The sequence below is a fragment of the Lepidochelys kempii genome, chromosome 4 (genome assembly GCF_965140265.1).
Source record: "Lepidochelys kempii isolate rLepKem1 chromosome 4, rLepKem1.hap2, whole genome shotgun sequence".
In the NCBI taxonomy this organism is placed as follows: Eukaryota; Metazoa; Chordata; order Testudines; family Cheloniidae; genus Lepidochelys; species Lepidochelys kempii.
This window is the reverse complement of record NC_133259.1, coordinates 32,707,961-32,735,557: the sequence shown is the minus strand read 5'-3', so window position 1 is coordinate 32,735,557 and position 27,597 is coordinate 32,707,961. Positions and strand designations below refer to the sequence as shown.

At 41.0% G+C, this 27,597-nt stretch overlaps 1 protein-coding gene across 4 annotated transcripts in view; it reads left to right on the top strand.

Annotated features, from left to right (window-relative positions):
* Positions 1–27,597, top strand: part of ELOVL6 (ELOVL fatty acid elongase 6) — a 124,911-nt gene that overhangs the window by 65,173 nt on the left and 32,141 nt on the right. For 2 of the 4 annotated variants that reach the window (XM_073340895.1, XM_073340898.1), the window contains exon 2: positions 16,641–16,772. The exons of 1 other annotated variant lie outside the window; for it this stretch is intronic. In XM_073340895.1, coding sequence (XP_073196996.1) covers positions 16,641–16,772 — 132 coding nt within the window. The remainder of the gene's footprint in view (positions 1–16,640; positions 16,773–27,597) is intronic. One more of the 4 variants, XM_073340896.1, reaches the window with a different exon arrangement.

The window sequence follows — 27,597 nt, the reverse complement described above, 5'->3', positions numbered from 1 at the left end:
TGTAGCAGGGCTCAAGGTTGAGCCCTTTTTCTCAAACCTTTCTTGTTGGCAGGGGAGGTTGAAAAGGTTGTGGCAAGATTTCTGCAGTGTCATCTGGATACCTCTGATTTCCTGTCAGCCAAGTTTTAGGTCTGGGTACTCTACAGTGATTTCATTAGGATTCTTGGTCACTGATTTCCTCCTGGCAATGAAAGAAGGTTAGGAGACCTGTCAGATTTTCTTAGATCTGTCAAGCAGCCTTTGATACTGATGACCACAAGGTGCTGCGGGCATGCTTCCAGGACCTGTCAGAATAGAGGATCTGTTCTTTGGCAGCTCTGTTCTTTCTTTCCTGAGAGGTGTCAGCAAGTATTCTAGGGTAATTGGTCACCCACTCCAAGGGTTCTCACCTGCAGTTTCTGTTGTCTCACCTCTCTGCTTCAGTGTGTATGTGAGGTTACTACGATAGATAGCAAGTTGCTTTGTACTGCAGTGCTATCATTATGATGACACCCTGTAACCATGCCTTAGTGGGTCACAACTGAGGATGCCAAATTCAGGATGAACTGCTGAGAAATAGGGATTTCCAATGCTTGCTCCTGGGGTAACACCCACAAGGTAGCTAGCGGGCACATCTTGAAGGAACTGTTCAAATTAATGACAGGTTTCAGAGTAACAGCCGTGTTAGTCTGTATTCGCAAAAAGAAAAGGAGGACTTGTGGCACCTTAGAGACTAACCAATTTATTAGAGCATAAGCTTTGAAGTGAGCTGTAGCTCACGAAAGCTTATGCTCTAATAAATTGGTTAGTCTCTAAGGTGCCACAAGTCCTCCTTTTCTTTTTGTTCAAATTAAGTTGGTTCATCGAGAAACACTTGGTTGACAATGGACCATGGAAGATGCCCCGCTTACACTGAGTGGACTGTCATGTCAACTTGCTGTCTGGAGTGTAGGTAATGGCTTCTTGCAGTGACTGAGGGAAATTGGGCATGAACATGTGACTTGCCCATGTAACTCCAAACTCCATCTTAGTGCTGTAATTTCCCACAGTAAGAACAATGGGAGGCCCTCCACATGGCAAAAGCTATAAAAGGCTCTGAAAACACCTCCATTTTGTCTTCCTACTGCATTTTCCACTGCGTGCATCTGATGAAGTGAGCTCTAGCTCACGAAAGCTTATGCTCAAATAAATTTGTTAGCCTCTAAGGTGCCACAAGTACTCCTTTTCTTTTTGCAAATACAGACTAACATGGCTGCTACTCTGAAATCTGAGAAATAGGGAAAACACAACCCAAAACTGGTGATTATTTTTTATAAGATATACCAAACCAGCCACGAAAGTAAACTCCTGTTTTACCACACGGGCTAACAAGAAAAAACATAAAGGCAGTTTTCTCAGGCATTCCAGTTTCTATATTATCACCAAAAACACTGGATTCAGAGAGTGGTTCTTTACAATCAGTCTCATCAAATAGATTTTTCTGATCCCAAAGGCCCAGCCACATACCCGGGTCAATATAGAACTTAGATCTGACCCAAAAATCATGCTGATGCCAGTCCTTTAGTATCTAAAATCTAAAGGTTTATTTATAAAAAGAAAGAAAGGTGAGAGTTAAAATTGGTTAAAGGAATTAATTACATACAGCGATGGCAACGTTCTTGGTTTAGGCTTGTAGCAGTGATTGAATAAACTGCTGGCTTAAGTCAAGTCTCTGGAATACATCCACAGCTCAGATGGGTTATTTAGTCTTTTGTTCAGTTTATTTAGTCTTTTGCTTCAGTTTGTAGCAAAGTTCCTCTAGAGGTAAGAAGCAGGATTGAAGACAAAATGGAGGTGTTTTCAGAGCCTTTTATAGCTTTTGCCATGTGGAGGGCCTCCCATTGTTCTTACTGTGGGAAATTACAGCACCAAGATGGAGTTTGGAGTTACATGGGCAAGTCACATGTTCATGCCCAATTTCCCTCAGTCATTGCAGGAAGCCATTACCTACACTCCTGACAGCAAATTGACATGACAGTCCACTCAGTGTAAGCGGGACATCTTCCATGGTCCTTTGTCAACCAAGTGTTTCTTGATGAACCACTTAATTTGAACAGTTCCTTCAAGATGTGCTGGCTAGCTACCTTGTGGGTGTTACCCCAGGAGCAAACATTTGAAATCCAAGTATAGAGCCAATACTTATAACTTCACATACAAAAATGATACATGCATACAGATAGCATAATCATAACCAGCAAAACATAACCTTTACAGAGTCATCTCACTCAACCTTTGTACAGTATTTGCTGCAAATATATAACAGTGGTTACAACAATGATCTATATGGTTATATTTTAATTCGATAACATCACACACCCATATCGACATTGTCTTTTAATAAGATCCAGGCAGTGCAGATGCCTTGCTTTCCTGGCCAGTTCCCCTATCCAATTTTTTTTTTTTGTAAATTTATCTTCTAATTTATATTTTTCACACATGCTTTAATTTTGGTTTTCCAAGGATAACATTCTCTATCTGAATGAGTTAATATGCAAACATTTCCCAAATACCTTCCATCAATGTTGCATGAATAAACTTGAACCTATCTTTGGATGCCCCTGTTGGTAAGGTTGGTGTGTGATTTTTCGAGAAAGTCTTGGGTGTCCCTTTATATTTCTTTGGAGTAAGTCATGTTAACCCTCTTGAAAAACAAGAGGCCTCTGCACGACATTTTTCACAATCCGGTGGTAGCTCTGGCAATATAATTTCTGAGGAAATGCCCCTAAATAGTGCAAATGGTCATTGTCTGTTGGAGAGTCCATCTCTTAGGACAGTTATACGATCAGCTTGCTGCTGACTTTTATCAAAATTAAATATCCTAAGTTCCATTTGGGGTAATTACATTTTTCCCACCTTCATTCCCTTGCCGTTTCAATAGATACTGTCATTTAAAGAGTTACTGTGTAGCTATTGCAGTGGTAGAGGACTGACATTTCCATCACAGTGCATTGGGTCTAGCACTGGTACTGTGGCAAAGACAACTTTATTCAAACTTTATTGTTATGTTGTTTGTAGTGTACCAAATTGTGCCATTTTAATTAAACATTCCATCCCGAGAGTCCCTGAAACACCTAAATATCAACCACCTAAATCCTGGCAGTCCAGCAGTTTGGCACACATCTCATGCATAAGCCCCAGTGGAATTCACAAACCAGGCGTTCCCCCTCCTAACTTGCCTTCAGGGCCTGACTCGGTAGATGTGCTCAGAGCATACCTAAACCCATACAAAAGATGACTGAGGAGGAGGAGATGGTGCCCCCAACTAGTTAGAGCACTCATCCAGGACATGGGAGATCCATGTTCAGATCCCCACTCTGCCTCATGAGGATGGAACTTGAATTTCATCACCCACCTCCCAGGGCAGTGCCATGACCATAATCACAGTAGGGGTCTACTATAGACCACCAACTCAGGAGGAAGAGGTGGAGGAGGCATTTCTAGAACAAATAACAGAAAAAACCCAAAACACAAGACCTGGTAGTATAAAACACAAAATGTGCAATAAGTTCTTGGAGTGCATTAGGGAGAACTTCTTGTTTCAGAAAGTGGAGGAAGTAACCAAGGAGACAGTATTTTAGATTTGATTCTGACTGACTGGGAGGAATTGGTTGTGAATCTGAAGGTTGAAGGCAATTTGAGTGAAAGTGATCATGAAATGATTAGGTTTCATGATTTTAAGGAAAGGAAGGAGTGAGAGCAAGACAATAAGGACAATGGACTTCAAAAAAGCAGATGTTAAACTCCGAGAATTGGTAGGTAAGGTCCCAGGGGAAGAAAATCTGAGGGGAAAAGGAGCACAGGAGAGCTGGCAGTTTCTTGTAGACAAAACTAAAGGCACAATAGCAAATTATCCCAATGCAAAGGAAAGCTGTGAAGAAGAATAAGAGGCCAACATGGCTCCAAAATCAAATGCACAACTACTCAGTGGGGAATAATTGGGTAGGTGGTAGTACTGCTGAAAAAGAGTGGGGGATTATAGAGGATCCCAAATGGAATATGAGCCAACAATGTGATGCAGTTGTGAAAAAGGCTGATATTGTTCTGGGGTGTATTAATCTTTATACCAAAGACAAGTGTTGTTTGTAAGACACGGGAGGTAATTGGCACACTCTATTCAGCAGTGGAGAGGTCTCAGTTGGAGTAGTGTGTTCAGTTGTAGGCACCACACTTTACGAAAGATGTGGACAAACTGGAGAGAGTCCAGAGGAGAGCAACCAAAATGATAAAGGGTTTAGAAAAAACTCAACCTATGAGGAAAGGTTAAAAATACTGGGCATGTTTAGTCCTAGGAAAAGAAGACTGAAGGGGGGTCTCAGAAGCGTAAGGGACCAGGCCATTGGCAGTCTCGTCTAGAAGTCACCAAGTCAAGGACTATCACAAGGCAGCAGTCAGCAATCAGGGATCAGAGTAATCACTAGAGCCATGGTCAAATAGGCAAGAGTCGGTCTCAGATTCAGAGACCAGAGATGGCTACCAGGCTAGAATCAGGAGGCAAGAGTAATGGTGAGAATCAGGCTGGGGTCAGAGACTGGAGATTAGCAAGCAAGGTATGGTGTGGCATCACAGCAGGCCAGAAGTCTACATGGTTACCCAGACAACTTCCTGGGACATCCTCCAGGGTTAAATAGTGACGATGGACCAATCAGAAGGCCACAGGGTGCTATTGCTCTGCTCCCTTTGGGTGATACTTCCTGTGGCACCTCATCTCCACAGTGCCCCTGTAGCCTCCTGGTGGTGATGTGGGAATGTTAGCTGCCCCAGGCTGCAGCCACAGCTTCTAGTCCTGCAGATCCTTACAATAATAGTCTTCAAATATATTAAAGGCTGTTATAATGAGAACTGTGATCAATTATTCTCTGCATCCATTGAAGGTAGGATAAGAAGTAATGGGCCTAATCTACTGCAAGGGAGATTTTGTTTAGGTATTAGGAAAAACTTTCTAACTCTAAGGATAGTTCAGCACTGAAACAGGTTACCTAGGGACGTTTTGGAATCCCCACCATTGGAGGTTTTTAAGAACAGGTTACACAAACACATGCTGCAGTGCTTACGTTTAGTTGGTCCTGCCTCAGCATGGGGGGGAAGGACTCAATGACCTCTTGAGGTCCCTTCCAGCCCTACATTTCTACGATTCTGTCTTATTGGCTAGCATAGGCAGTTCTGTGTTCATTGTGCTAGCTTTTGTGAAGCCCATTCTTAGGTGCCCAACTCTCCCTATGCATTGTGTCAAGAGCCTAGGTGCCTAATTCCACTGGATAGTCCAGTGTCTGGATAGCAGGGTGCAGAGGATTGCAAAGCCTAAGTTCTCCTTGTGAATCTGACCAAAGAGTTTAAAGGAGCTGTCACGGGGTGCACTGGGCCCTTTAAGAGGGAATTAGTCCAGCCCACCTGTGTCTCATTAACACAGCCTCTCAATGCGGCTCGATACAAGGTAGGTGATCTTTATAAAGAGACAGAGGAAGACAGAAAATAGGGAGAAGAAGCTGTGGCAGAGGCTGTGGAGAGCAGGAGGCTGTTGCAGGAAACTCATGACCAGTGGGAAAGGTTTGGGCCTGAACGGTCACTTGGACACAGAGTTTGTGGAAAAACTCCAGGCAGAAATGCCTGGAAGTTTCTGCAGAGATAAAAAACAGGGAAGGACTCCAGATAGGATGGCCTGAGCATGGATGCTCAGAAGAGAGCAGGGAGTGTTTTAAGGAGTCTAGGGTGGGCTGAGGGGAATGGCTGATCAAAGCCTGCGAAGGGCTGAAAAGCTGTGCCCAGCTTGGAAAATTAAAAGCAGATAGACCAGACCTCAGGGAGGCAGGGCTGTGCCAGCCTGAGACTGGTGTGGAAGAGCCTTTATTTTGCATTTGTTTTATGCTAGTAAACTAGACCCCTGAAAGGGGTGGGGTGTTGTGTCACAAGCCTTAGTGTAGTCATTGAGGAGACTGAGTGAAGGGGAAACTGAGGCAAGAATCAGCAGTGTCACTTCAGGCCATGAGGAGGTGCTCAAGAGGTGGCTGACTTTGTTACAGGAGCCTTTTGGATCTTATATAAATGTAAGGTTTTTATCTTTAAAATGAAAAACAGATTAAATGAGTATAGCTAGAAAAGAATTTGATCACTTTGCTATTGATCTGCTTTATGGAAACACAGGAGTATTGACCATGGAATGGAGATTTAATTTTTTTGTATTGTATCTATAAAATATATTTCTACCTGTAGATATGTTAATTGAATAACCTCTGGTAAAACTCGGGTACAAATAGTGTCCTTGTAAGTGGATGAGATGTGGGTGAGTAGTCCCCAAGTTCAGCTGCAGTTGTATCTGTTTATAACACAAACTTGGAGCTAGTAAAGGGCCGAAGTTTAAATGAAAGCTGATAATACTAAAAGTGAAAGTGTTGTATCTGTGAATCAGAGCTACAGTGACTGACCTTGTCATAAATATAAAGGGAAGGGTAAACCCCTTTAAAATCCCTCCTGGCCAGAGGAAAAATCCTCTCACCTGTAAAGGGTTAAGAAGCTAAAGGTAACCTCGCTGGCACCTGACCAAAATGACCAATGAGGAGACAAGATACTTTCAAAAGCTGGGAGGAGGGAGAGAAACAAAGCGTCTGTGTCTGTCTATATGCTGCTTTTGCCGGGGATAGACCAGGAATGGAGTCTTAGAACTTTTAGTAAGTAATCTAGCTAGGTATGCATTAGATTATGATTTCTTTAAATGGCTGAGAAAAGAATTGTGCTGAATAGAATGACTATTTCTGTCTGTGTGTCTTTTTTGTAACTTAAGGTTTTGCCTAGAGGGATTCTCTATGTTTTGAATCTAATTACCCTGTAAGGTATCTACCATCCTGATTTTACAGGGGTGATTTCTTTACTTCTATTTGCTTCTATTTCTATTAAAAGTCTTCTTGTAAGAAAACTGAATGCTTTTTCATTGTTCTCAGATCCAAGGGTTTGGGTCTGTGGTCGCCTAGGCAAATTGGTGAGGATTTTTACCAAACCTTTCCCAGGAAGTGGGGTGCAAGGGTTGGGAGGATTTTGGGGGGAAAGACATGTCCAAACTACGTTTCCCAGTAAACCCAGTTAGAGTTTGGTGGTGGCAGTGGATATTCCAAGGACAAAGGATAAAATTAATTTGTACCTTGGGGAAGTTTTAACCTAAGCTGGTAAAAGTAAGCTTAGGAGGTTTTCATGCAGGTCCCCACATCTGTACCCTAGAGTTCAGAGTGGGGGATGAACCTTGACAGACCTACATTATCTTCCTTGCTGGCATTCTACTTTGTGCCAGCCCTATGATGATGGGGAGACAATGCCAGCAATGTCCTGAGAATGCAATAATATGTCCAAGGAGAAATAATGTTTATCACCACTGCCTCTTTTATAACAGGGAGTCTTGGTGTAAGATGCAGGGTAAATTCTCAGTGTAATGTACAAAGATTTAGCGTCACAAATTCCTGTTAACTTAAATGGGAACTATGTGTGACTAAATTTCTTTGCATTCTGAACTCTCATATTGCAGGGATGTTCATTGTTTTGTGGGTTACCAGAAATGAACAGATGGGCCCAGATTCTGTTCTTAGTTACACGGGTGAAAATCCCAAGTAACTGTACAAAAACATGGTTTCATAAGGATTTATACCAAAGACTATGAGATCAGAATCAAACCCATAACTGGAAGAAGACACGGACCCATTATCCAGTGCTCTGCAACTTGTATAAATAGTGTTTCTATCAAACTTTGGTAGTCCAAGGGACATCTACGCTGCACGCTTCTTTTGGCAATGTCCAGTTTACATTTGCACGTAAGTGCCCTCACATGGGTATAAATAGCAGTGTGGAGTTGGTGAGTCAAGTAGAAACATGCCTGATGGCTGTTGGTATGTACGCGAGTACTTATTCTACACGGCTCTCATCTTGCCCAAGCCATGCCTCTGTTTACACTGTTGTTTTTAGCAGGGTAGTGTCCCACTACTTACTACTGGAGCCCTTCCCTGCCACAGAAGGTTTCCCCACTGCCTCCCTCTGCCAGAGCCTTTCCTCCATGTAATGAAAGGCTCCAGCAGTGAGGAGCGGCTGAAGACTTTCCCTGCTACCAGAGTCTTTCACTGACACATGTATCTACATAGCGCAGTGTGGGCACAGCTTGCTTTTCACTGCTGTGTGTACTATATATATACTACATGCTGCCACCAGCAGTGTGAAGTGTACACCTAACTTCAACCTCACAGAGGTCTGAGGCTTTGATATATGAGATCAGGTTTTAAAAAGTCATTTAAGAACAAATAGGAAAATTGGGACAAATCCAAAGATGCAACTGATTTGCGTTTAGTAATAACTAACCCATGGCAAACTAGCTTTTAAAATAGAACGAGGAGTCATCTGATGAAGTGGGGAAATAAATTCGTTAGTCTCTAAGGTGCCACAAGGACTCTTTGTTGTTTTTGCTGATACAGACTAACACGGCTACCCCTCTGAAACCTGTTACAATAGAGTATCTTGGAATGTACTTAGTGAATTGTTTCCTAATTCAGTTGGTTATCTGCACTAACTTCTGAGACTGTAGGGAAGTAACTTATTCCATTTAAAAATCTGGGGCAGGAGTGATGGTCATGATTTTTATTGTGGTGTCCTGATCTTTGTGAATTCAGAATTAGATCCTTTCACTTGAATTTCATATGTGGTGGTAAAGTTCTGTTCCTTCTCTTAATTTCCATTAGCATCTGCACACTAAAAAGAGAAAGCAAGAATGACTATTTTTAATCCCTAACCACATTTGCTATATTCTTTCAGTAATGCAGACTTAATTATTGCTAATCTTTCTACAAAATGTATGTTCTGCAAACTTGATCATTAATATCCTCTTTTAAATAATGAAAAGTTTATCATATATAATAATCAGGGAGCTATAAGAGGTGAGCCACATTCCACTGCACATTTACTCTGCATGTGTATGGTGTCTATTTAAACTGCACACTAGTCGAGACACAGACAGAGTGATGTTTACAAAGTCTAAAATGCTGTGGATCCTGTGCAAGTAATAGAAAAAATAATACAACTCCAGTGTTTAGAACTGGGTATCACCGTCAAGGTACATATTGTGTCTTATACCAAGGGTCTGATTTCATTCTCACACTGGTGTAAACCAGGAGTAACTTCATACACTTCAGTGGAATTACATTGATTTGAGAGGGTAATCAAGCTCTTACTATTGAACATCCTGTCCAATTAAATGTTTATCAAAATATTGCTGATATCTTGATATTGAAAGACAGACTTGTCTTATGTGTTTTAAATAGCTACCTACCTGTGACAGTCTGTACCCCTATGTTCACCCTTTTTGTAGAACTAAGATAAATCTTGTACAAAGTATGCCTGTGAGGTTTCATTTGAAAAATCATAATTTGCTGATCATTATGGCCCTGGTAAAGTATGTGTGTAACACTGTATGTAAAGTTATCAGAATCTACTATATGATATTACTAAAACATGTCACAAACCAGTTCTCCAGAGACAAAAGGCTAGCCAACACCTCAGCCAGCTGTCAACAAAATCAAATGGACCATCACCTTGTTAAGTGGCCATTTTTGGCAGGAAAGGATGTGGGTGAGTCTCCTTTGTCTCCTGAACCTCAGCTGGAAAGGATTCTCAAAGAAGAGAATGAACTATAAGAAGGGAGAACAGATGCCCCAAGTGATCTCTCCCTTCCTCTGTACCCATGGCATTGACAACATGTGAAGAACAAAGGAAGTAGCATTGCCCTGTGGGAGGGATCCTGACTGAAAGGAATTCAGCTGGTAAGACTGCTGAAACATGTGGTGAGAGAGACTTTGCTTTGAAATCACTATCTTGTTAAGTTAGGCATTAGTTGCATTTTACTTTTTTCTTGTAATTAATCCTTACTTTTATGCCTCATTACTTGTAATCCCTTAAAACCTATCTGTGTAGTTAACACATTTGTTTTATTGTTTTATCTAAACCAGTGTGTTTGGGAAACACCATTTGGGATAACAGGGTTTGTACATATCACTTTCTTTTAATAAAATGACAAACTTTATCCAAATTTTATTGTCCAGGAGAGACCTGGGCAGTTCAAGCTGCATGTTTCTGGGGGAAAGACTGGGAATTTTGCTGGTGTTGCTCTGCAGTGTAATTCAAAACTGTCTGGCTATAGCACTCAGACAATATAACTGGGATTAATTTACATGCTGAAGGCTGTTTGTGAGCAGACCAGGAATGGTAGCTCAAAGAACTGTAAACAGCACCCTAGGTTCATCAGTCCAGATCGTACCCTGTCACACAAACATTTTGAAAACCAATTTCTATTAGAAATCTAGCAAATGTGGGAACATTGTGAAGCTGACTGCTGTTTGCATTGTATTTCCCTGGTAGCGTGTTACTTGGAAGAATCTCATTAATGAGTGCACTTTCCCACATGAGTGACTTTCATTGTCACTGCTCTAAATATAAATGTCATGGGACATTTTGCTGTAGGCATAAACCACATTACATTGACACGCATATAAGATTCGTCTTCTGACATATTTCCCTCCTTTAAAATTCTTAAGTACTGTAGGGTGTGGAAGAAATAGTTGCAGAATTGCATATTTACATTCCAGCATTATAGTTACTATTTATTATATAAAGCTGACAAATCTGTACAGTGAACATGTTCTCAGTGATTTTTCTCATATCTGTGAAGCTAGAACAAGGTTTTGCTCTGTTGGTATTTCAGAAGTGCAAATGTTAAGGTGATTAGGAATGTTTTCACACCTTTTTATATGAACAGAATTTGCAACTGTAAATTGGCATCTTGCAGAAAGTAACATTACCTGAGTTACCAAGAACAGGCTGCTTGCAAAATGAGCACATAGATGTGCTGTATAGTAGTTTAAAATAGCCATAGCCTTTTTCTGTGGAAGGCTCATTCTGACAGAGGAAAAACGCTTATTTTTCATTTCACCAGCAAGAATATTTGGCCTAAAAAAACACTTCAGTATTTTACAAATTACATTTTGGGGGGGGGGAGGGGCAGGGGGAAGAGGAGGAAGATTTATCACTCGGTACCTTTGTCTTGTTTACTTTCTTTTGTTTTCCTACCTTAGGCCAGGTGACTCAGTCTCTCCCTGCTACTTCTTGATGCCTGAATTGGCTTTCCTGGAGGGAACACTTCCTGTCTGTGACTGACAAGAAGCACTGTTTCTGGTGGGGTGGATTTTCTCCATCTTTCTTTGTTTCCTTCAGTCTCTGCCTCTTTCTCAATTTTTAATCCTTTCCTTTTGCGGTTTTCTATCTCCTGTTCTCACTGTACTTTCCTCCCTCTGTTATTATACTTCATTTCTCCTTCCCTTCTGTTTTCTAACCTTCACTTCCTTCTCTTTTCTGCCAACATCCTTTTTTCTTTTTCTATAGTCATCATAGTCTCCTTCCCTCCTCCATTTGTCTTCCACTTGTCACCCATTTCTGTCCATCTTCTCTTACAACCCTTTCCTTTCCAATTTCCTTTCTGCCATGCTAAGGTTTCCCTTCCTCTGCTCTTGATTTCCAGAAGACCTCCCCCACATTTTCAGCCTGCAAGTCCACACATTATCTTCCTCCCTCTAGCAACCCCCATACTGAACATAGTGCTCCATACAGACTTTAGGAAGATTCTTCCACTCTGACTGTGAGACAGCAGGCAATTTTCAGAGGCTTAACAAAGAGTGCAGAGCACTCGGTACCGATAGTGTTTAATCCCTGAAGACTGGAAATGTAGGAAGGTGGAAGACAACTGTGAGAAGCAGGAACTCCTGCAAAATGTGGGGGACTTGGCAGCCTTGTCTTTTTTATGTCTACTGTGTTATCCCTAGAGAACAGAATTGAAGGAAGACATATGAATGTGCTAATGCTGAGATTATTAGATGTGAAACTTTGCTACTGACTTACTTTTTTGGGTTTTGAGCTTCAAGTCTTAATGTTGCTTTATTGTTCTGTTGTGTTTAGATTGTCATCAGGGATTTTATCCTTATATTACAATCGTATTACAGTGTCCTAGAACTCTGTCTATAGAATTACTTCTGTGTTACTAGTGTCATGCTGGCCAGAACTATTGCAGTAAAAACTGAGCAGTATTTGATTACCATTGCTTTATATCTGTTCATTAAGAACTGGACTGAGACTACCAACATTTCAAACAGACCATTCTACAAACATTACAAAATAACTTCTGGTCATTAATGATATTGGCCAATAATCTTAGTGTGGAAGGCTCTGCAGCCCAATAACCAATCACCTGTACTCCTCCAGTCCTCCAGTACAGTCTCCCGAATACAGTTATTCCATAAGGGAAAAATAGAAAAAGTGAATGGTTATTTTTTTATCTCCAAAAGAGAGAAGGGATACTTTCAATATCAGACTGCTTTATATACAGTACCTTTCCTGACCTCAAGGCTGTACTATTGGGCCCCTTTTAATTTAAAACTGTTCTGTGCAGTACACATGTCCAATACAGTCGACTTCCCTAGTATTTGTCAGCACCAGGGGGAAGTCTTATACAGATACTGTACCATTTAAATAAGAAAAATGGAACTCATTAAAAAGCTGGTGAAGTGACCTAAAATGTAGCAATTCCAATTAGTGTAATATAATTACAGTACTGACCTACTTGGTTGGACTTAACACAAAGCAATGTTTTCATTAATAAGAGCCTAAGTGAAATGCCATTTGGGTAAATAAATGTTATCTTGCCTATGAAAGGGGATATTTATATTTCTTTCCTGACTGTTAACATTAAGAACAAGCATTGAAACTGAATTATGTCGTCTTTATTAAGGAAGGAACATAGTCCCAGATTTCCAAAGGTATTAATTTACATACCTAAATATGCAGAGAGGCACCTAGTGGGATTTTTAAAAGTGCCTAGGCAGCTATATATATCTTTAGATACCTAAATAAAAAATTGACCCATGATCGCTTTGACATATTACATATTCCATAGGGATTCATTTAATTTTCTTCTGCGACGAGATACAATTCACCACTGCAGCACCTCTTGCTGGCTCTTGCTTGCTAGCTGTCCTGGGAATTAGCTCTGGTTAACCAGTGCGCCTTCATCTAGTGGCATCTCGCTGCCATTGCTTTTTGTCATCGCTTATTACTCTCAGGACTGCAGCGTCCTCTTCTGAACACAGCCCTCTGGCTGTGTCCCGCTCAGTTCTCTCCCTTCCCCCCCCCCCTTCTGTATGGGGCCAGCAGTCCTCTGTCCAGCCACTTGCCTCAGTGGCAGGCTGCAGTCCAGGGTCTAGCCACCTGCATCAGTGGCAACTGGGACCAAAGCAGGGGGGGCCCTGCAGTCACGCACTGCGTCACCTCAAACCCCGGCCATCTGTTTCCCTGAGCCATTTCCTCGCAGCCGTAACACCTTCTCTGCCCTTGTATCAGGGCCCCCGTCTGGCAGCCGGGAGCTCACTCATGTGCCTCTGACCCACCCAGTGCTGCTCTAGCCATAGTGCTGTCTCTTCTCCCTCCTTCAGGGCATCCAAACCTCCTTCCTCAAACTCCAGGGAGTGACTGAAGCTTCTTTGTTCAGCAGCCCTTCTTATATGGCCCAGCCTGGCCCCGATTGGCTGTCTCTAGAAGCCCTTTCCTGATTGGCTGCATCCGCAGCCTCCCCAGGGCTGCTTTAACCCCTCTACTGCCAGTGTGGGGCAGACACCCCATCACACCTTCCCTGTGGAGATTCAGCATTAGATACAGAATTAGCAGCTAGAGAAGAACAAACAGAGAGGGTCCTCTATGCACATAGTTAGATATCACATTCTTCAGCACTTCCAATATATTTTTATTTATTTTAATAGCCCATTGTCTAAGCCTCTGGCTGCATTTACATTAATATATCATCATTTATAAGACCTTTAACAACATACTGCCAACAGCTGAAAGAATCAAAAGACAATCCCTCAGATCTTTATTCCATAATGCATTATAAAATACACAAAGTCAAAGCAATTCTTCCCAGACCTTTCCAGAATCATCCTTTAAATCAAACACTTGCTTTATTGAGTTGATCTCAGGGAAAAGTCTGAGCAAACAAAGAGGCTCTAACACCTTGCTCTTAAGTTCAACAAACTTGAACAGTGGTAAAGCAGAATAGGGATCAGTTCCAGAGTGATGAACACTCCAGAGAAATTGACTTGCCTCCAGGCCACGCAGAATTCAAACACTGTTATCAAAAACACCTTGGCTGATCTCAGCTCTTAGGAGGATATATACATCAGGGAGAGAGACAGATTAAAGCAGCCAGGATGCTCAGCATGCATGGTTTTATAGATTAGCACTAACCCTAAAACTATATGCGTAGAGACTCAGATTTTCAAAACTGTCTAGGAGATTTGGATGCCCAGCTGAGGTGTCTGATTCCTCCCCCAGAGCGGGGAGGAGGTTTGAAAATCCCACTCGGAAGCAATTACAAAGCCAGTAGGATATACAGAGAACGGGTATAATGTGCTCAATGCAGCTTTCATTGCTAATTAAGCAGGTTGCTGAGTTTTGCACCAGCTGAAGATTCCCTGTTGGGTGGCCCCAGGTAGAGTGCATCACTCTAGTCTGGCATAGAGATGATGAAGGTATGGATAACTATATGAGCAAGACCATAGCTAAGAAAAAAGGTAGCAACTCCCTAGACAAGTATGGATGTAAAACAGTGTGATTCTAGTCCAGAGCAAGTTAGGGTCCAAACAACCTCTGAGGTGTGGACAAAGGGCGAGTATACCCTGTACAGAGGGAGCACACACCACCTCATCCAATTTATTTAGAAGCTTTCCATGCCCATCAGTGTCACCTCCATCGAGCCTGGAGTGAAATTCAACCAACTCATCTTCATCAGTGCCTCATCTCAGTAGGCCATCCATGCCTCATCTCAGGGAAGCACACAGCGGTACCATCCCGGTCTGATTGGAAAAAAAAGCATAGTGCTGATGATAAACATGCTGTTGTAATGGCCAACCCAGTGATTCTCAGTCTCAGTGTGTTCTTCAAGGGAGGACAGTCCCATGCTTGTCATGGAATCTTTGAGATCCTGAGTTGATTCACAAGTGTTCTTATCCCCAGGGACACTGAAGTTAACATAGGTAACTCCAGTGCCAGGCCAGACATGGATATTTTCAGCTGGGGAGGGTGACTTGAGGTACAGCAGAGCTGTCGATACATCAGCATAACTCTGCATGCAATACTATTAATTGCTTTTTCATTCCAGTTGATGATTTGTTACATGTTGCATTAACTGTGTCAAGAGAAACATACTTTTTTAGGACACATGAAAGTCCTATGTTGTCCAAGTCTTAATGCGATGTCTTTGGGCTCATATCGCTATTTGGCTTTCATTGCTATGTGATATTTATGTTTTGTTTATCAGTCATTAAGGCTTAGATGAAACTGGCTGACTTTGTACTACTACAGCAAAGAGCAATCTGCTGCAGCTGGGTTTATCTAGTCCATTGATATTTATGATTACTCATTTTCCCTTTGTTTGCAATTACACACTTCGTCCAAAAATCTGCTCCTAAATATATATCTATACAGTTAGGACATTAGTAATGTTGTGCCTTATTATTAATTTGGCAGATAGACACTTGTTACAAGTGTCTATCAGAATCTCTTGTGTGCGTAGAAAGGGGTCCCAAATTTAATCCTTTTTGGACCTGCTGCAGTTGAGCCTTAGTGAATTATAAGAATGAGGTTCAAATGCTGGCTGATGGAAATATATATCCTGATGTATCATTACAGGCATTTTCAAGTGATGCTTGCTTTGCAGTTCAGTTCATTAGCAAAGTAGTATATGACCATTTCAGCACACTCATAAGACTTCTCCACAGAGAATACCCCTGCACTGCACCCAAATTGCTTCTCATGAACTATAAAAATCAAAACAGTATGACCACTGATTAATAGAACTATTGCCCTCTAGCCAGATGTTCCCATCTTTTAGGAGCCTTTTCAAATTTTGTTTTGTTAAGATAGTCAACATTCTTATTTGAACATAGCTCACGAAAGCTCATGCTCAAATAAATTGGTTAGTCTCTAAGGTGCCACAAGTACTCCTTTTCTTTTTGCGAATACAGACTAACATGGCTGTTACTCTGAAACCTGACATTCTTATTTGAGGAATCAATGAGAGACAACTGCATGTTAAGCATGAAACATGCAGGCAGCGCTATATCAATTTGAACATGTTGAATGAACCATTAAACCTGATCAGTTGGTTCAGATATGAAATGAATATTGATTTTTAGAACTACATGCATGGGCAGAGGACCAAATTGGCCATGTGCCATATGTTTTCCTTCACTAAAGGAAAATGTTCCTGAGTAGGGGGAGAAAATATCTGCAATACAAGCCAAAGCTTGCAGTATTTACTCAGGAAAGTTCCAATTGAGTCAATTGGAATTTTGCCCCGAGTAGGAACTTCAGGATCTGGATTTATGCTCATGTACATTTGACTATTCAAATTAGTAGCAGAAGTGTGTTCAAATGGGAATTGTTTTATTTTTAGCAAGGAAAGCGACAAGTTCTTGTCAATCATCTAAAGATGAGAAAACACTGTGTACAATTGATGAATAATAAATATTTTATGGGGATTTTTTTCTTCGCTTTTTTTACAGGAAGAAATCTTTTCTGTTTTCAGCTCTATATGCTGCCTTTATATTTGGTGGTCGGCACCTAATGAACAAACGAGCAAAATTTGAACTGAGGAAGCCACTAGTGCTCTGGTCCCTGAGCCTTGCAGTCTTCAGGTAGGCCTTTTTTAAACAGCAAGGAATTTTTTGCATTAGTTTGTTTACTGGTTAAAAGAGATACAGCCATAACAAGAGCATCAAGATGACAAAAAGCTGCACCTGAAGAAGTATTTCTTTAGTTGTATCATTTAATGTCTTTGAGTCCTCCAACCTCCCCCCACCCCAAAATAGTTCTGTTTTGCCTGTCACATCACATGCATCTTAAGAGGAGGAAACTAATAGCCAATCTCTTCAAGAGTAAGGAGGGAAGTAATTAAATCAGAAAATTACTTTGTATTATTGTGACAGCCAAACTTTCCTAGTGATCTAAATTACAAAATGAAATAAGCCAATTACGTTCCTGTTCCTGTCCTTGTTCCTGTTTATAGTTAGTATTACATTTATATGGTTGTGTTAGTAGAATCCTTAGGCCATGATTTTGATTTGTTACCCTGGCGTAAATCTGAAATAAATTTGTTGACATTAGTGAAGTTACACTGGTGTACTGAGATCAGAATCTGGCCCTTGGGTTATTCCAAGAAAGTAAAATAAATAATTTGTGAATGCAAGGGAGGATAAGAGGAGGTGGGAAATAATCTTACTCTACTGTGACCTATCTCCTCAGAGCTTGATCTTGCCCCATTCAAGTCAGTAGCGAAACTCTCACTGAGAGCAAAGGCAGGCCATTTGTCACCTATATGACCCAGCCGTGAGTCTGACTGATCTTAATGACAGCTTTCCCCTAATATCCCTTCCAGAATTTGTGAATGCAAGGGAGGATAAGAGTACCATCAAATACCATGATACACATAGTACCAACTTAATTCACCAACCACAGTCAGCTAATGTACAGAGAAACTAGGGAATTCCGAGGATCACAGATTTCAGTGTTTATATGGAACGTGTTATAATTCACTATGTAGCATGAAAACAATTTGTAAACCAATATCAAAGGCCACTGATAGCTGCATATATTTCGAACTCCATGGATTATTCATTATAGCAGTTCACAAACCCACGATTCAGGTTTGCAAAGTGAGCAGAGATGTCAGTAGAACAGTGTGGCTGGTTTGCAAATTATGTCACAGACTGTTAGTTTGAGGGTTTGTCTTCACTACAATAACCCCATGGTGTGGGTTTGTTTTTTTTAAATGTTGGCAAGTTTTGACTAACAGTCTAACACCTAGTTTAGAGAGGGCAAGGTGTACTTTAGATGGACTCAACTAGCTAGCCTGTGCTTGCCTGTGCCTTGTCTGCTCTAGAGCTTTATAACCTGTTGTTTTGAACATGCTAGCTAAGATGGTCTTAAACAGTGTTTCCCAAACCCTTTACTAAGGTGACCCACCACTGCGTTTTGTCTTTTGTTTGTGACTCACCATTGCATAGTTACATATATGCACCCTCTGCTCCAGCACTGCAACCCTAATCCCAGCTGGGTGAGGACGGGAGGCTCCAGGGGGTGGGAGAATGGAGAGCAATACCACCCCACACTCACCCGACAGTGGCAGCTCCTGTCCCATGTGGCTGGGCCAGCTCCCCAGTCCAGGTCTGGCCCACTCTTCACTCAGGTTTGGCCAAGCCATCCCTTCATCATTGAGGGACAGCCAGGTCAAATTTGAGCAAGTGGTATTGGGACCTGGTGCACAAGGTCATAGGGGTGGCCAGACCAAACCTGAATGGCACTGTGACTGCATGCACCAGGTCACAACACCCAGAGTGGAGAGCCAAGTCCAGCCCCATGGGACAGATGCCACTGCTCCAGGGTGAGTGCAGGACAGGCTCTACCCCCACACCCCACCAACAGTTGTAGCCTCTTCTTGTGTTAGACTGGGAGAAGCATGTGTTTGCCTAGGCCAGGGCCCAGTGATCAACTGGTTAACCCAGCCCTAGACATGCCAAACAATCTAGAACTGTTCTGTGATTCAGTGGTGGGTTAGGACCCACTGTTTGGGAAATACTGTTCTTAAAATAATCATCTTTTGCCTAGTGAAGACATGCCTGAGTGTCCTGACTAAATTCTACTTTTAAGTTCTTACAGTCTGGCTAAGTTTAGTTTCCTGATAGCTTCAATTAGCACTGCATTCCCTACCTCCTATCCTACCTGGACCCATAGGGTTGCTGGGCACCTGTTAGCATTTGCTGTACTTTAGCCCAGAAGTGGCTGAATATCAGTCATGGGTGAACTAGTTCCTAGATGGTAGATGTTTGTAAAGTGATTTTAGGAGCCATTTGGATGCAAAACGCACATAATTACCATTCTGTTTCCAATAAAATATAGCCGTTAGTGGTTAGCTGTCTTCTGTAACATTGTGTTAGCTTAATTCCCAATTTGAGAAAGTATAGTGCGATTTCATAACTGTTTTTGAAAAAGGTCACTAAGATGATTTTTTTTAAAAATTGCATTCAGTGTAGATTAGCCCCACGCTGACATGTGTTGAAGTAAATATATAGTAATGATGACCTGATACAGTTTTTAAAGCTTTTTTTTATTGAGAGTTTTCCGAACGTAAATAATATACTCCACTCAGGAGAATGAACACGAGAAATGTACTTTACATTTAGTAAATGATCTCAACATGAGGCTAAAACATCCAGAAACTGAAACTAGTACAAAATATGCTAGTCCACTTGGTCAATGGAGTATCTTGCGACAAGCTATTAACCCCATGCTCTGTGATTTGCATCAGCTGCCTGCAGATTTCTGGGTGAAGCTTTAAGGTGTCAGTTTGACTTCTAAAGCTGTCGGTGGGCAGGACCTAGCTGCCTACTTCTCTCCATGGCCATGCTGCCTCAGTTGAGATCAGCCGAAGCAGTTGAGCTGGCAGTGCATCAGTGTAAGCAAGAAGAAGCAGTTGTCAGGGCATTCTCTGGGAGGGAAAATTTTGCTTTGGAATTTGCTGCCTCTTTCTTGCACTCCACCATCTAAATAGCCCAGTTCCAATGACCTTCAGGATACATTGCAAAACTCATCATTTTTCCCGCATGCTGAAAAGTGGGAGGAAACTGTAAAGGTGGGCAATTGTTGGGTAGGGAGAGAGATCCTGAGTTTTTAAGTTGCCTGGGTTACTGGTGGAGTTATATTAAAATGTATGGTAACCCTTAGGAAGGACTTTTTTTTAAAAAAAAAAGGTAACATTAAGGGTACCTAAAACATATGACTAGATGTCCCTTCTAGCATTCCCATAAGACTATATCAAGACTATATTAATTTTGCTTCAGTAGACTGTATTTCTAGGATACTGGTACTATTAGAGTAAGTTTAAGATATATGCCTTTCTCTAGGACTGGCTGTAGGCTCTAGAGCATCTTAATTACGCGATGCAATTATACTGTATAGGATGAAAGGGGGAGAGGGAGAAAGGAGGTCAACATCTTATGAAAAGAAAATATAATTATAAGGTTGATTTTGAGCAGAACAGGTTGAGATTTTTCCATTGGAATGATTTTCTGACAGAAAATGCTGGTTTTGCAAAATTGAAATTTTTCTACAAAAATATCAATTTTAGCTGGAAAAAATTCAGTTTCCATGGGGGGAAAGAGCAAACTGATGGCTCTCCAATTCCAGTGTCACTGTCCATCTGCAGGCAGACAGTGAAATTGACAAAAGTCTTCCAGGAAGGCTGCCAAGGCTGGGCACCCTGACTTTCTCCCTCCCAGGCTCTTTGCTTCTCTAGTGGCCTGACCTGCAATGCCCTTGCTCCACTCTCCCACAGCTGGTCTTAAAGGCTCTTGTCGGTTTCACTTTGTGCTGGATGCTGTTTGTTTCACGGGACAGGAATTGTCCAGGCAGGCAGCTAGGAAGCAAAACAATTCCATTTTGATTCTCCCAAAAAAGAATTTTTTTTTAAAATCTGTTCCCATTAAAATGTTCATTTTTCACTTTTTTATCCTAGTCCAGGACTAACTTCCCCCGCTCTCCAAAAATGCAACATTTATTATTATTAACATTTATCCTTTTCTAGCTTCCATGTTGACATACTGTCTCACAGAAAAAGAAAGAGCCACTTGCCTCAGGAGAGAAAGAATGCATAATAAATAAAACTTGTGATGGAGAGTTCTGATTAAACTAGTTTTCAGTGTCTCTTCCTTGACGCACAATTTCCAGTTCCATCCTGCAGGCCTTCAGTCACCCCTGCTCTCTTCGAAGTGTGCTACACTTAATCCAGTGTTGCTACTGCTGTAATCTTTGCCAGTGGGTTTAATGCTTTTGCTAGTTCCCCAAAGGAATGCAGATCACAAAACAAATATGAGCCAACAAACAATGTGATGCAATTGTGAAAAGGCTAATATCATTTTGAGGTGTATTAACAGGAGCGTTACATGTAAGACATGGGAAGTAATTGTTCTGCTGTAGGCAATAATGCATGGCATGAGAGGGAAAAGTCTGCTGCAAAACTTCAGGAACATTGGGGAGAGTTAGATCCTTCTCTTATGCATACAGACTCCCATCAGTATAGGGAAATACTCTTTTTTATATGCAGTATTTCTCCTTAGTTTTTCTTGCTTTCTGTTGAAATTGTATTACTTTTATTATACCAGTCAGAGCCTTTAATAATCCATGTTCTTATCTGCTATGAATTTGCTATGATGTCTAAGAAAAATCTGATAGAGTACTTCTCTGGATAATTTCAAGGCCTATGCAAGTCATTTTTTAAAGAAAAAAGTGGGTTTCTCGCTCACTCAGTCTCCATCATCAGAAATCTTAACACTTCACGGAGATTGGAGAAACTGTGTTCTAGACTAAAATAGGAAATTCTATCTGCCAGGCAATGAGTTGGCCAGTCTTCAGACTTTATCACTGTGCCTTTTCTTACTAAGATCATTGAAGTATGGTGGTATCTACAATAGGAAAGTAGCTGTGCTTCTAAAAAACAACAACAATAAAACACAAATTATTGAGAGCTTAATGAGAGTTCATTAATTTGGTCAAGGGTGAATTTTAGAATAGAAATGTTGGGCTGAAAGGGACCTCGAGAGGTCATCAATTCTAGCCCCTGTGGTGAGGACTAAGTAAACCTAGGCAATCTCTGCCAAGTGTTTGTCCAACCTGTTCTTAAAAGCCTTCAAGGATGGAGATTCCACAACTTCCCTTGGAAGCCTATTCTAGGACTTAACTACCCCTATAGTTAGAAAGTTTTTCCTAATATATAACCTAAATCTTTATTGCTACAGATTAAGCTCATTACTTTTTGTCCTGCCTTCAGTGGACAGGGAGAACAATTCAGCGCCTCTTTATAAGAGTCCTTAACATATTTGAAGACTGTTATTGGATTCCCCTTTTTGCAAAACTAAACATGCCAATATTTTTAACCTTTCCTCATAGATTTAGAAAAACCTCTTATCATTTTTGTTGCTCTCTTTTGGACTCTCCAGTTGGTTCACATCTTTCCTAAAGCGCGGTGCCCAGAATAGGACACAGAATACTCCAACTGGGGCCTCACTGGTGCTGAGTAGAGTGGAATAATTACCTTCCATGTGTGACATACAACATTCCTTTTAACACACACCAGAATGATATGCACAACTGAATCACATTGCTGACTCATTGAATTTGTGATCCACTATAACCCCCTAATCCTTTTTGGCACCTCTACCGCCTAATTATTCCCCATTTTCTAGTTGTGGATTTGATTTTCTTTCTTTCTAAGTATAGTACATTGCACTTGCTTTGATTGAATTTCATCTTGTTGATTTCAGACCAATTCTCCAATTTGTCCTGGTCATTTTGAATCCTAATCCTGTCTTCCAAAGTGCTAGCAACCCCTCCCAGCTTGGTGCCATCTGTACATTTTATGAGCATGCTTTTCACTCCCTTATCCAAGTCATTAATGAAATAGTGAATGGTACCGGATGCAGGACTGATCCTGTGGCACCCCATTAAATGCATCCTCCCAGTTTAACAGCAGACCATTGATAACCACTTCTGCATACGGTCTGTCAACCAGTTGTGCACCTGCCCTATAGTAATTTCATTTAGAACACATTTCCCTGGTTTGCTTATGAGAATGTCACATCCTGTCAAGCCTTTCTAAAATCAAGATATTTCACATCTAATGCTTCCCCCCTTCCACTAGGCCAGGAAACCTGTCAATGTCAGCAGCATTTTTGGAGGGTGAAATTTGACTTGTTTTTTTCTTTGGAAATGTTGCCAGTTTTCAAACATTTCTCTGCTATAATATCATTTTTGCAGTAAAAATAGTTTTATAATAGCAACAGTTACAACCCCAAAACATTTTTTCCATTTTGAAACAACAAAAATGTGGTTTTTTCATGTGTTTTGCTAAGAATGTAGGCATTTGTTTCCTCTCACAAGCCTATTGATCCATTTCAAGTATGAGAGACTTAAGAGTAATTCTTTGGTGCTGTCTAAAATTATTTTAGTCTTATTTCGTTCAGCTCCCATATTTTAATTACATGAGCTGGATGTACTGTACCCATCTCAGTTCTATGATGAAGTTCCATATGGTTCAGTTTTTGAACCTTTGCTGTTCTTTTTTCCTCTCATTCGACTGCATAATTTCAGGTACAGGATGAGTAACAATTAACCACTATCATTGTGGTTATGATGCTGGCGTAGAGATTTATTTTTCCATCTCCAATGACCTGCGGCAGAAAGTTCTGATTTGATTAGGTGTCTAAATGATATTCAGTACTGGATGTTTGAACATTTCCTGAAGTTAAATTCTGAGAGAACACAGCTAATTTGAGTTGCCAGTTCCTCTAGATAAGTTACTTTATATCCTGTTACAAAGGTAAAGTTGGGGTCATCTTTGAAACTTGTTTCTTAGCTATAGTACAACAAAAATGTCATGCCCACATTGCACTCCATATGTTTATGGAAATATTTTTATAAGTGTAAATATGATGTCACTAGAATATGTTTTATACAAAAGGTCTCTTGTAAAGTATCATTACAAAGCGTATAATCTATGGAGTGTGTTCACCCTATTTGTATGAATGTATCATTCTTGTATCTGAAATTAGGAATATGAAATATAATTCTGAGGCCCTATTGTAGTTATGCAAAGTGTGGGCCATTAATGGTTTGGAATCTTGATGGCTCCCATTAACTAAGACAATTGGTTGTAGATGGCTCTGTTTACTTGTAAGCCTTCCTGTGTAGTGTGTGCCAGCAAGTGGGTAATGAAGTCTCACAGGTTATGTGAACATGGCACATGATACTGGAATCCATCTTTAACCTGGTGCTTTCCCAAGGAGGGGGGCAGACCCAGAGAGAAACAAAGGATTCCTGCCTTGTGCCAAAGGTATAAAAGGGGGAGGAACAGAACAAAGGGGTCCCAGTCATGTGGAATCCCCTGCTTTTCACCTAAGACGCCTGCTGGAACTAACAAGTCCTGTACCAGGGGAAAGGATTGGGCCCAGACTAGGAAGTGGCCTAGTCTGTGAAAGAAGCTTATTGGAACATCTCTTAAGGGTGAGATTTACCTGTATTCAGTTTCTTAATGGATTAGGCTTAGACTTGCGTGTTTTGTTTTATTTTGCTTGGTAACTTACTTTGTTCTGTCTGGTATTACTTGGACCCACTTACATTCTACTTTTTATACTTAATAAAAAATCACTTTTGTTTATTACTGAACCCAGAGTAAGTGATTAATACCTGGGGGAGCAAACAGCTGTGCATGTCTCTCTATCAGTGTTATAGAGGGCAGACAATTTATGAGTTTACCCTGTATAAGGTTTATACAGAGGAAAACAGATTTAGTTGGGCTTTGGATCCCATTTGGAGCTGGGTGTTGGAGACAGGAGTACCTGCTGAGTGGTTTTCAGTTAAAGTCTGCAGTTTTGGGGATATGGTTCAGACCCTGGATCTGTGTTGCAGCAGGCTAGCATGTCTGGCTCAACAAGGCAGGGTTCTGGCGTCCCAAGCTGACAGGGAAAAATGGGCTCAGAGGTAGTTTCAGCACATCAGGTAACAGTCCCAAGGGGGCCTCTGTGACCGAACCCATCACACCGGCACCGAATCCATCACACCAGCATTTCTAGGACACAGCTGAGCTGTGAACAGTGTTTTCACAGAAGGACCCTGAGTCATTAATTCATGATTTCATTACATCTCAGCTGGATTATTGCAATTCATTTTTCATAGGTCTTACAGAATATTTATTGTAGATGTTGCACTATTATCCGGAATTGTGCAACTGAAGCTTAGATAGATTAGGTGTATATTTGACCACCTACTCTTCACACCAAGCAGCAGCACAGACTCATTTTCCTTTGACCTCCCTCCTTAAAACGCTAGGTGCAGGGGCATGAGTGACATCATCGCCTCTAATGCCACCAAGGGCTTGTCCTCACTACCCCTTTTTATCATGTTCTTACATGCTATTTAATAAACACAACTATGACATAGTTGGCATCACAGAGGCTTGGTGGGATGATACGCTTGACGGGAATATTGGTATAGAAGGATAAATATATATATACTTGCCCTGAGGTTGAGATGGAAATAGGAGACTGGTTGCAAGTCTCTGAGTTAAGGATAAAAGCGGTAAAAAACCAGAATGATGTCATGATAGGGGGTCTACTGCAGACCACCTAACCACGAAGAAGAGGTGGATGAGGCTTTTTTTTTTTAACTAAGAAAATCATCCAAAGCACAGGACTTGGTGGTGATGGGGGACTTCAATGACCCAGACATCTGTTGGGAAAATAACACAGCAGGACCCAGATTATCCAACAAGTTCTTGGGCTGTATAGGAGACAATTTTTTTTTTATTTCAGAAGGTGGAGAAAGCTGCTAGGGAAGAGGCTGTTCTAGATTTGATTTTGACAAATTAGGAGGAACTGGTTAAGAATTTGAAAGGGAAAGGCATCTTAGATGAAAGTGATCATGAAATGGTAGAGTTCATGCTTCTAAGGAATGGTAGGAGGGAAAACACACAATAAAGATAATGGATTTCAGGAAGGCAGACTTTAGCAAACTCAAGGAGTTGCTTGGTAAGATTCCATGGGAAGCCAGTCTAAGGGGAAAAACAGTTCAAGAGAGTGGGCAGTTTTTCAAAGAAACATTGTTAAGGGCACAAGAGCACTATGTAAGAAAGATAGGAAGTACGACGAGACCACCTTGGCTTAACCAGGAGATCTTCAATTATCAGAAACTCAAAAAAGAGCCTTACAAAAAGTGCAAAGTAGGTCAAATTACAAAGGATGAATATAAACAAATACCACAAGTATGTAGGTACAAGTTAGACAGGCCACGGTTCAAAATGAGATTAAACTGGCTAGAGACATAAAGGGTAACAAGAAAACATTCTACAAATAGATGGAAGTGGAAGACCAAGGACAGGGTAGGCCTGTTACTCAATGAGGGGGAGGAAAACAATAACAGAACATGTGGAAATCGCAGAAGTTGTAAATTACTTTTTTGTTTCAGTTTTCATCAAAGAGGTTAGTAGTGATTGGACATCTAACATAGGAATGCCAGTGAAAATGAGGTAGGATCAGAGGCTAAAATAGGGAAAGAATGATCTAAAAATTTCTTAGACAAGATAGATGTCTTCAAGTCGCCAGGGCCTGATGAGATACATCCTAGAATATTCAAGGAGCTATTGAGGACATATCTGAGCCACTAGCTATTATCTTCAAAAAGTCATGGAAGACAGGAGAGATTCCAGGGGACTGGAAAATGGTACTATATTTGCCACCTATAAAAAGGGAAATAAGGACAACACGGGGAATACAGACCAGTCAGCGTAACTTCAGTACCTGGAGCAAATAATTAAGCAATCAATTACAAACACCGAGAAGATAAGTAACAGTCAGCATGGATTTGTCAAGAACAAATCATGTCAAACCAATCTAATAGCTTTCTTTGACAGGCTAACAAGACTTGTAGATAGAGGGGAAGTGGTACATGTGCTATATCTTGACTTATGTAAGGCTTTAGATACTGTCTCACATGACCTTCCCATATAAAACCTATATGGAGCTAGTATAAGATGGGTGCATAACAGGCTGGAAAACTGTTCCCAGAAAGTAGTTATCAGTGGTTCACAGTCAAGCTGGAAGGGCATATCAAGTGGTGTCCTGCAGGGATCAGTTCTAGATCTGGTTCTGTTCAATATCTTAATCAGTGATTTAGATAAAGGCATAGATAGTACATTTACAAAGTTTGCAGACAATACCAAGCTGGGAGGGGTTGTAAGTGCTTTGGGGAATAGGATTAAAATTCAAACTGATCTGGACAAATTGGAGAAATGTCTGAAGTAAATAGGATGAAAGTCAATAAGGGCAAATGCAAAGTTCTCAACTTAGGAAAGAACAGTCAGTTGTACACATGCAAAAAGAGAAATGACTGCCTAGGAAGGAGCACAGCAGAAAGATTACCCGAGGGTCATAGTGAATCACAAGCTAAATATGAGTCAACGGTGTAATAATGTTGCAAAAAAAGCAAACATTATTCTGGGATGTATTAGCAGGAGTGTTGTAAGGAAAACACGAAAAGTAATTCATTTCACTCTATTCCACTCTGATTAGGCCTCAACTGGAATATTGTGTCCAGTTTTGGGAGCCAAATTTCAAGAAAGATGTGCACAAATTGGAGAAAGTCCAGAGAAGAGCAACAAACATGACTAAAAATCTAGAAAAATATGACCGATGAGGGAAGATTTTAAAAATTGGGTTTGTTTAGGCTGGAGAAGAGAAGACTGAGGGGGGACATGATGACAGTTTTCAAATTCATAAAAGGTTGTTATAAGGAAGAGGGAGAAAAATAGTTCTCCTTAACCTCTGAGGATAGGACAAGAAGCAAGGGGCTTAAATTGCAGAAAAGGTGGTGTTGGTTGAACATTAGGAAAAACTTCCTGTCAGGGTGGTTAAGCAC